The following is a 10,825-nucleotide window of genomic DNA, read 5'->3' on the forward strand; positions in this document are numbered from 1 at the left end:
GGTCTTATAAAACTTTTATAGATGATGGTTAGAGTTCACATTTTTTCCAAAACAAGTGATGCTCTTCTCTCAACCATGAATATGGTTCCGTTCTAATCAGGAGTGTCAAATAAGGCTCACGAGTCCCTCGCGCTAACCGAATTCGCTATCCTTAGTCAGGTTATCACCATTCTTCATTCCCCTAGGTTCTTTTGAACCGTTTGGATCATCCCTCAATGTGCCTAGTGTGAGTCATCTATTCTTTCTCAACGTTTCCTCACACTTTCTCATAGTGTAGAGATTCGTTGTCCTCGAATTTTTGGTTACATGGTACGTACGAACGAGCGTTAGAGGACTATGCTATAACCGAGTCTAAAGCAACCCTCTACCTCAAGCACTTCCATCTCTCTAATCATGTCTCACACTCGTCACCAACTTACATCTACTTCTCATTCTATTCAATTTTCCTTTCTTTTGTCCTTATCGTATATGATGCCTTCATCAAGTCTTCGACTTCACAAGTTGTCATCACACATCCAATGAGAGGAAAAAGTGTTGGCTCTTTTCAATCCCTTAGGGTACCATTACCATAGTCCCTCAAGTGGATAAGTCCAGTTCTCACACCAACAAACTAGCCAACATCATTACCATAAAAGTAATTCATAAGCATAAACTTTCTACAATGTTGAGGGTCGAATACCCTAACACCCAAACCAAGTGCGGATAGGATCACAATATCTCATCACCGCATCTCATCACACTTAATCAATGTATAAACATAAGCTTTCTAAAATGTTGAGGGTCAGACACCCCTGGACCCAAACCAAAGCATGGAATATGTCACAATTAAGCAATATTCATAATCAATATTCACATCATACCTCATCGTGCACAACTTCATCATTCATCAATTATCCTTCTCACACAAGAGACATACACCACTTCCAATCATACAATATCTCATCATTCATTGATTATTCTTCATATTCTAGACCACATACTCAAACCATGAACATGTACTCATTTCATAATTCTTGAACCTATTTTAGAAGCATCAAACACACTTATGATCTATAGCTTTATTTCCATTATTCTACACAAATGCATTTAAGTTACATTACCCACACCTTCATATCAATTTTATCTATACATTTTCCCTCATCAAGCTATTTTTCAAAGCACACATCTCACATTTCAAGTTACCATACTTAGTATCACATTATCATTAAAATTATCACTTCCACTAACATAAACCATCAAGCAATAATCATAGATTTGCAAAAAAACAATAATCTCTTAGTCTCTTATTCATGCTTCCACGAGGCTTTGAGATACAACAAAATTTCGATCAAACCACTAAAATCCGTTAGAGGAAACTCGAATTTTATGAAGAAAGAGGCGAGAGAAGAATCAATGGTAGAGAATGAGAAAATAAAAGTGACAATTTAGTTCCAACGAGTCAACACCACCCTTGACACTCTAAAGAGAAATAGATTCAAAGGTGTCATGTATGTACTTTAGTTTGGATGAATGGAGAGAATTCATATGAAGATAAATTTATCCTACTCTTATAAATTTAAAAATAATTTTAATTTTTATCTTTTAAGACTTAACTATCAACACTCAACAAATTCAAGAAAAAAAATAATATTTATCCAAAAATTTATCTAGAATATTAAAATATATTTCTCTAAAAAAAATTGCAAAAGCATTATCAGTTTTTAATTAAAATTTATTTTTAAAAATATATTACTAAGTAATTTAAATAAAATCTTTTAAATTCAAAGCTCATTCGCGTGCAAAACAAAATATACACTACTAATTTTGTGAACCGCACCAAAGCAGGGTCGGCCCTCCCCGTTACAAGTGTTTGTTGACACTTGATAACATACGCAACATGTAATCCTCATTTCAACATGAATATATTCCTATCTTCATATATTAAATAATAATAGTATAAAACATATATATTAAATAATAATATATTTTTATTCTCTTTCCTTAATGTTCTCATCTAATACATTTTTATGTTTATAAAAAAATGCACTTAAAAACTGGCATTCTTATACCGTAAGAGTGTAAGACAACTACACATAGAATTGGATTTAAATTCGACATTATATCCAAAAAAAATACACTTAAATTAGAGGAATACTCCTTTAATTAAAAAGGACATTTTTTAATCATTTTCGATCAATACCTTTTTAAGGTCCTTATTAGAGATTTTTCAAATAAAATGAGAACAATAATATCGCATCAATTACTTCATTGTCTTTTTTAAAAATTTAAAATAAAATAAATTGAACAAAATATAAAACTTGAGACAAAGGTGTGGATGGTACCCTACCCATACCTTCAAACCTTCATATTATTAACAAACTTCGTAGAGAGTCACATCAACCACCCCAATAGATCACTACCAACACCTTCAAAGCTTAATTCCCTAACTACAAGTATTATTTCTAGTTGCAAGCACTGATATTTTAACTTAAATTTGTTGCAACATTAATTAAGCGTCTGCAATTTCAGCAGATTCAGCAGCAGCTAGGACAAGCTCAGGATGAACGTTTCCTACAGAATCCAAAGCATTGGGAAGTCCCAATGATCTCAAAGCCAGATGGGCTGCTTTCTGCCCTGAAATCATCATTGCTCCAAATGTTGGACCCTGCATTCACAATTGAACAAAGCTCAAACAATTAGATACTTCATTTTATGTCTAGAAACAAAAATTAGGAGATATTTTCACATATTTTTCTATTTTCTTCAAGAGTTCTGTTCAAATACTGGACAGACAAATATTTTAAAAAACAGTAGTAATGTACTCAAAAGACAAAAACGCTTTTGAATGTACAACAAAGATAAACAATTTTTTTTAAAAAAAAAAACTGTTTTTGAAAAAAGACATTAATTGTTTTCCGAACCAGTTAAGTTACAGTATATAAAAAAAAAACTAGAGAATTATATTATATGAAAACAATTAACCAAGATTTTCTTCTTTTTCATATATGGTCAAGTTTACTTCTCTCCTCTTCTAATTATCAAATGGGCCAAAATATATAGATGCAACCAATTTAAATTCCTTTTCAGTCCTAGTTTGCTGTTGAACCCATCACATAAAGTATCTCTATGTCTATGCCAAAGAAAGCAATCTCAATTCTCAAAAAAGACGAAGTGTCTATGAATATCATCAATCTCAAATTTTATCATCCTTAAAAAAATTAAAAAGAAAAATCCCAAATTGAACAAGTGGCACAAGAGTATCATCAAGTGATAATAGAATTTTACCATCCTTGGAGCACCATCAATCTCAGCAACTTCCATCCCAGTAACAATCATGCCAGGCACAACCTCCCTAGTGAGCTTCACAATGGCATCCTCTGCCTTGTTCATGTCAAGGGCTTTCATCCCTGGCACACTATCAATCAACCCAATGCTCTTGAGCCTCTTCACCCCAGTGGCGCCAAAGGGTCCATCATGGCCACAAGAACTCACCACCACCTTAGCCTCCATCACATTGGGGTCCATGCAGGATTGAGTGTCATGGTTCATTGAAACCAAGGCCCAGTTTGTCACCACCCCACCAACTCTCCCGTTCTTCACAATCAAGTCCTCGGCCGCCACGGCGTTGAAGAGCTTCACGTTTGGCCTGGCCAAGAGCTTGCTCATGATGGTGGAAGTGAACAATGCAGCGTGCTTGATCACCACGTAGTTGTCTTGTTCGTCATACTCAAGACCAAGCTCGTCTAGGAAGAGGTGTGCGGGCTTACGCACTACCTGCACTTGCACAATCATCATACACCATTAGATGATCTTGTGTCATCAAATTAATTATTCATGTATCTTCACATTCGATCACATTCTTCATTATTTGTTTCATACCCTTTAATATATATATACTCTTAAAAATCACATAGTTAACAATTCAGAAATCACAATTATAAATAGTGTAATCAAAATGGACGATGAAATAAAAAAATCAATATACACACTCTTTTTTTTTTTTGAAGCTAACATACAATAATAACAAAAAATATATATGTGAAATTTTTTCATTGAAAAAATGCTGGTCCAATTTGACTTTTGACCGGACCAATTAACTGATTTTAACATTTATTTGTCTGTTTATTAAATCTAATTCTAAATCTACTATTAACAAATTTCCATTATTTCTCTATTTATTAAATAAAAATATTAATTTTTTTTACTAGTTCATATTATTAAGTGTATTTCTATATTAGTTTAACACTTTTTTATAAAATACGCTTAAATATATTTAGTCCTTATAATTGAGGATTTTTGTGTTTTTTTCATTATAAAATTATTATTTTTTTTATTTTCAGTCCTTAATTATAAATTAAATTTATTTTGTATAATTTTCATTTTTGTGACATTTTAGATAAAAAAATTTAATTTTCAAAGTAATCAGTAGTTTAAGGACTAAAAATAAAAATATAATTTTGTAAGAATAAAATAAATAAAAAAATGCTAAATTGTAAGGATTAACAAAATATTTAAACCTATAAAATATCAAGTTGCTATCCAGTATTTTAATTATCGTTGGCTAAGAAATTTATAAATTATTAAATAAGCTTTTCTTTAATTTCGAAAACTATAAATGTTTTAAACATTTAAAGTGTTATTAATGATTATTTTTTCTTCCTATAACAATATTCAATTTTTTTGCTGAATATATTTAATGATAATTGTTATAATAAGTTAATAATTTAACATAAATTATAAGATATTAAATACAGACATTTTAATCAAAGTATATTAGTGTTTTATGATGAGTTGCATTTTTTTAAACAGAACAACAAATACAAGTAGATATTTTTTATAAAAAAGAAAAGAAAAGAAAAGAAAAATAGAGAGGCTATGTACATAAAATGATTTTTACATTAGCAACAGATAGCCATTAAACTTTTTTTTAGTATAAAAAAATACAGGCATTAAGGCACCATTTGTCACGATAAGATTTCGCTTTCTATTAAAGATCCAATGCGAAAAACAACACCTGTGAGTCTGTGACTGTGTCATCACATCTAAAGTTTATCCTTAATTAAAAAAGGAAGGATAAAATGAAGTGGTATTATGTTCGAAAAGATTTTTTTTTTATTGCCTTGTAAGTTTCCAAGTAATAATAATAATAATAAAACAAGAGAAACAAAAAGGGAAGCCGCGGGTTGATAGGATGAGTTACCGACCATGGCAGAGAAGAGTTGGCCGCCGAGCCAGGCGCCGCCGCCGGGGCTGACGGACTGCTCGACTATGGCGATATTGACGGAGGGGTTTTTGGAGAGCTCGTAGGCGCACGAGAGACCCGCGGAGCCTGCGCCGACGACGACGACGTCGGTGTCGGCGTGGGTGACCATGTCGGTCATGTACCTGCGGGTCATCTCGCGCGACACGATCGACTCCCTAATCGGCTCGAACCGGAACGAGCCGAAGTCGTAGGGCGGCGGTGGCGCTGCCGCGGACATGGAGGCGCGTGGCCTGTGGGGGCGGAGAGTGGGGGTGGCATGGAAGGAGGGGAATGATGAAGATGATGATTTGTTGAAGAGGGATGAAGGGTGTGATGTGAGGAAGGAGGAGGTGATGGTGGAAGAAGCCATGTTTGTTTCAGTTTCAGTGGTGAGTGGAGTGAGTGAGGAAACAACGGAGTTAGATATTTATGGATGGGACTTGAACAAAATTGGAAAGTTTGAAAGTACTGCTTTAGGAGAACGGGTTTCTAGAGAATGCATGGAGGACACGTGGCAACTTATCATTGAAAATCAACGGTGCTGACTTTTGAATCGAGATCATTTGCGTTGATTTATCTATCAGTTACATTGTACCATTGGTACTTTGGTAGTGCAAAGACTGCAAGTGGAGTTTTCTTTACCATTTACCAAGGGGTAAACGGTAAACTCGGTACAGATAAATTGAAGGATAAATAGTAAATTTGATTTCTAAGATGTGAGGGTGAAAAATTAATTTCTCAAAAAAAAAAAATCTTTGAATGTGTAAAAATATGATAAATTGATTTTGTTATTAAAATTGTGAGACACTTTTGTTATAAAATTTGTAATGTTTAATCATCAATTTAAAAATACTTCTTTTGTTTGATTCTTATTTATAAGTCAATAAAAAAAATATTTCATTTTATCTCTTTTGTGTATTAATTATTTTTTACTAAAACATCCTAAACTTTCTCTTTGTTTCTAGTATAAATGTAGGAGAAAATAAATAGATTCTCAATAAAATTAAAGATATATTTGAAAAAACATTATAATTATAGACAAAAAATTTAATGTTATTAAGTAATTTTCTTAATAAGCCTAAATTAGTTAACTATATCTTATAATTAGAGAAAAGATAGTAAGTTGTATTTTTTCAAAAATCAATATGTCATTAATTAAATTACAAATTTTAAGAATCAATTTATCATTAAATTATTCATAAAATTAATATGTCACACCATTTTGCTCATTTAGAAATTAATTTAAATTTTTTATTTTTTATGGATAAATTTCTCACCATCTTGCATTTTTACAATTTGTCACCCTAAATAGAATAATATTTAGATGTAGTTACATGGGTGTTATCAGGGCTATCTATAGAATCAAAATTGAAGTTTTATGTTGATAATAAAGTGTAATAAAAAGACGTCCTCAAATGTTAATGCAAATTGCTAAAATGAAAATTTAAATTTTAATAAAAAAAAATTATATCAACAGCACTTACAAAATTATATGTAAGCTTTGTTCATGTAAATATAGGAAAGCTAGCAAGTGGCTAGCAACAAACTCACTTATTTCTTTTAATATAGCTTTTATTATTAATTAAAAATTGTGGGGGGAAATTTATTAAATAAGATATAAGAATTTTAAGAATTTTTATTTTTTTTTATTAATTTTTAACTAATAAAAGAGTGTGATACATATTGTATTACTAGCGTTGCTCGGTAACATGGTTCTTTGTATAAGAAAAAAAAATAACTAATTCATCTATGTCAACAAAACTAGGTAAGTCTTAAATGATTTAAATTTTATTTTAAAAATATTCATAGAATTAAATAAATTATGTAATATAATAATATTTAAAGAAAAGGCACATAATTTAAGGGGTAATTTTTTCACCAATGATTAAATTATTTAACGGGTCAATAATCACATCTACTTACAGGGAGAATGAGTAGACATGTCATTAATAAATTCTGTACTTATCTAAGGATATAAAACAAAATTAGCGATTAATAATCTAAATGGATTCATATTTTTTATAATTACAATAAAAATATTTTCATTTTTTTGTCTTGGTAAAGACTAGTAGTGTCATTATTATTAGTTTAAGAAATTTTACACACACAAAAATCAAATATAAATCATTATATTTAGATTATTTTTTCACATATAAATACAGTAAAACCTTATATTATTACATCACCCTTTTAGATTATAAAAATATTCTCATTTAATTCTCAAGGACCATAGACAATATCTTAATAATTTTCTACAAACTATTTGACTTCTTCATAAAAAAAAGTATTAAATGAAAAGGTATGTATATTTAGTATTTTGAAAATATAAAATATATTTAATATTTACATGCAAAGAAAGTAGGTGGATTAGTATGGAAATGTTAGAAGAGAAGAAAATTTAGAATTATTAGGAAAAAAAAAGTAAGAGAGAAAATAATATACAATAAGTGACGTTGAAAATTTTCTTAAAGAAAAATAGAAAAATGAAGTGCAAATCGGAAATGAGATTAAATGTAAATGAAATGAACATTTATAAAGATGGTTTACAAAGAGATATAATTATGGAAAGAAAATATTCAAGTAAAACCTAATTTTGTTTAGAAGTAGAATAAAAGAGATAGAAAAGAAATGAAAAAAATAAAGAGAGAAAAAAATATAATAAATAATGTGATAGAAAATAAGAAAAAATTAAAAAAAAACATATAGAATGAAAAAATAGATGTACAAATATTGTAAGCCTTTCCATAACATTTGCCTCAAGTTTTACTGGCCATTTGTTTTACACAGAGACAAAGTTTTGAAAAAATACATAGAATTTCCATCAAGTTTTACTAGCCTTTCTTAAGAGACATGACAATAGTGTTTCTTTTTTATTTCAAAAATAGAATTTAATTTTATGTAAAAAAAGTAGTTTTATAAAAAAAGTCTAAGTAAAATGTTTTTTTCTTCAAAATTTGTATATCCATTCTCCCTTTTTTTCCTCAATAAATAAATTATATATACAAATCAGATAATTAATTATTAGATAATTAAACAGAGTTTTAAACCAAAATAAAAAAAAATTATTTTTTAATTTTGGCTTTAACTTTTAATTTTAAGAAAGGTTAATTTCTTTATATATATATATATATATATATATATATATATATATATATATATATATATTCAGAGAGGAGGGCTAAAAAATTTCTTCCTTTTTGTAATTTTGTAGATGTTTAACTTTGAATAAGTAATAACTTTTAAAAATATATTTACTATTTTTACACATAAAATTGAAACTAATTTTATTTTAAATAATAATAACCTTAACCATTATAATAAAATAACAAACACACAATTAATTTTCCACAATTTCATTCTAGTTATCATTTTAATCATTATATATAATAATAATAACAAATACAACTAATTTTACATAATTTTATCCTAACTAACATTAATCATTATTATAATAATATAGATAATTAATTTTAAATAATTTTACATTAACTACTTCACCATATATATATATATATATATATATATATATATATATATATATATATATATATATATATATATATATAAGAAGTAAAGGAGTTCGGACTATGACTAACCCGTTCGGAAGAGAGGAAAAGAAATTGGACTCAATCTCATGAAAAATTGTATTATTTGAGAAGGGGGACTTATTAAAGATTAGTTACATTTTTCATAAAAATTAATCATTAAAAAAATTGATAAATATTTATCATTAATGTCTCCATAATAATAATAATAATAATAATAATAATAATAATAATAATAATAATAATAATATGTTGTGTACTGTCTAGGGTTCACAAAATACATGTAATATCCTATACATTCTGATATACGTGTCAACCTTCCACGTTAATTCTGTAATAGGAGCACAGACATTCAGATTCAACCCTCAGCAACTAAGTTTCCTAACTGACAAGTTATTTTTAACCTATTAATATTTGAATATTAGTATGACTTGGAAATTATCTGTCAAGACTATATTTACACTTCACTCCTATAAATATCAAGTTCCATCAAATCTTAACACAATTTTACACACCGACACACAAGCAACAAGCCTGAACACATTTCTCTTTGTCGCTTACTTGAACTTACATTTAAGCATATACTTATTTTATCTCCTAACTCATATTTATTTGAACATCGAAGTACTTCATTTTGCAGGTTGTTTTTCTTGTCCTCTTAATAAAAATGTCTCTTCAAGCAAAAAGACACTTAAAGTTTGAGATTCCACTTTGACCACGTCTACCCTAACATGTCCTAATTTGAAATTTTGGTAAGTATAATATGGAAAGGATGATGTCAAGATAAATCTTTTTATCTATTTTCTATATATATTGGTTATTTAATTTTTAATGATTAACTAAATATTTAATTTTTCTTAGTACTCATTAATTTATAATACATAAAATCTATGAAAATAATTATAGTAATTTTGTAATACTTATTAAATATTTACATTAATTATTAAAATAAAACTCTAATTCTAATTGCAGAATAATACCAAAAGTTACATTACATCTTAGTTTTGTATGTAAATTTCTGTCCTGAAATGTCGATCATTCTGTCATTATCTGCCAAGTGCAACAAGTGTCATTCATGCAACAAGGTAAAGAAGAGCAAGTGGCTTCTTCGGTCCCAACTCAGAAGTAGAGCATGCTCGATAATACTAGCCGAAGTCCATGTGACTCTGGGTATACGAATTCCACTTTTTAATGGGGTTCCATGATTTTCTCTCACACTTTTTGTGATATTTTGCCACCAAAAAGGTCCATCTTTTTTGTCACGACATGCCCACCAATGAAAGATTATTTGGTTCACTATCTTCGTTGTAAAAGGACAGATATCACGGATTGTTTGGAAATCATGAAGGTGGCTTTAATTAAAAAAGTAAAAAAGTTTTTGGATTATATATCTTTCATTTCAACCTCTTTGATGTCTTCTTATGTATTGTTCTTGCAAGATGAGTCATTATGGCCATTCAAGGTTCAGATTCGTTTGGAATATCTTGCATGCGGATCCATCTATATGGAGTGGCATGAAAAGGATTGCTGATTTATAGAATCCATAGCTAGTATATCTTTTGCCTGTCTTCTTTTGCCAAATCGTTGTCTAGTAGAGCATTTAGAAAAGAATAGTTAATGTTATTTTTAGTTCATTTTTATGATTTTTGTTTTACTTTTTTATATCATTTATTTTTATTTAATAGTTTTAGTTTTTTTTCTTAGAGCTTATTTTTCTCAGTGTAACTGATTCATACTTTTGTTGGTAAGATAAATAATCTATCCAATAATAAGTAGAGCTAAAGTTATATACAGTCTTTATTTTTTTGTGAAAAAATTATATACAGTCAAAACTAGCGAAAAGCCTAAATGATTAATCACTCAACCTAAACTAGAGAAGGGCTTTGACAGGGGCATGAGGCATATTGCTTGTATATCCAATATTAAAATAAAATTTTAAAAATATCTTTAAGTGTTTTTTTATTTTTATGGATTACATCATTTGTATAACGAATTACATTATCCATAAGTATTTTTTTATTTTTAATAAATTAATTTTTTTAATAGTAAATTTTTTTTA

At 28.7% G+C, this 10,825-nt stretch overlaps 1 protein-coding gene across 1 annotated transcript; it reads right to left on the reverse strand.

The window, feature by feature from the left end:
• Positions 1 to 2,230: 2,230 nt before the first annotated feature.
• Positions 2,231 to 5,655, reverse strand: LOC114380540 (thiamine thiazole synthase, chloroplastic-like). Its single transcript, XM_028339648.1, has 3 exons — positions 5,184 to 5,655; positions 3,265 to 3,753; positions 2,231 to 2,644 (listed from the first exon to the last, which is right to left on the reverse strand). The coding sequence occupies exons 1-3, from the start codon at positions 5,589 to 5,591 to the stop codon at positions 2,489 to 2,491; spliced, it is 1,053 nt and encodes a 350-aa protein (XP_028195449.1). The 5' UTR covers positions 5,592 to 5,655; the 3' UTR covers positions 2,231 to 2,488.
• Positions 5,656 to 10,825: the final 5,170 nt, after the last annotated feature.

The sequence above is a fragment of the Glycine soja genome, chromosome 12 (assembly GCF_004193775.1).
Source record: "Glycine soja cultivar W05 chromosome 12, ASM419377v2, whole genome shotgun sequence".
Classification (NCBI taxonomy): domain Eukaryota; kingdom Viridiplantae; phylum Streptophyta; class Magnoliopsida; order Fabales; family Fabaceae; genus Glycine; species Glycine soja.

Excerpts from the sequence above, each read along its gene's own strand:
- LOC114380540 (XM_028339648.1), bottom strand. The coding sequence starts at position 5,591 with ATGGCTTCTTCCACCATCACCTCCTCCTTCCTCACATCACACCCTTCA. Across the intron at positions 3,754-5,183 it reads GCCAACTCTTCTCTGCCATG|GTAGTGCGTAAGCCCGCACA; the intron begins GTCGGTAACTCA and ends GTGCAAGTGCAG. Across the intron at positions 2,645-3,264 it reads TTGATGGTGCTCCAAGGATG|GGTCCAACATTTGGAGCAAT; the intron begins GTAAAATTCTAT and ends TTGTGAATGCAG.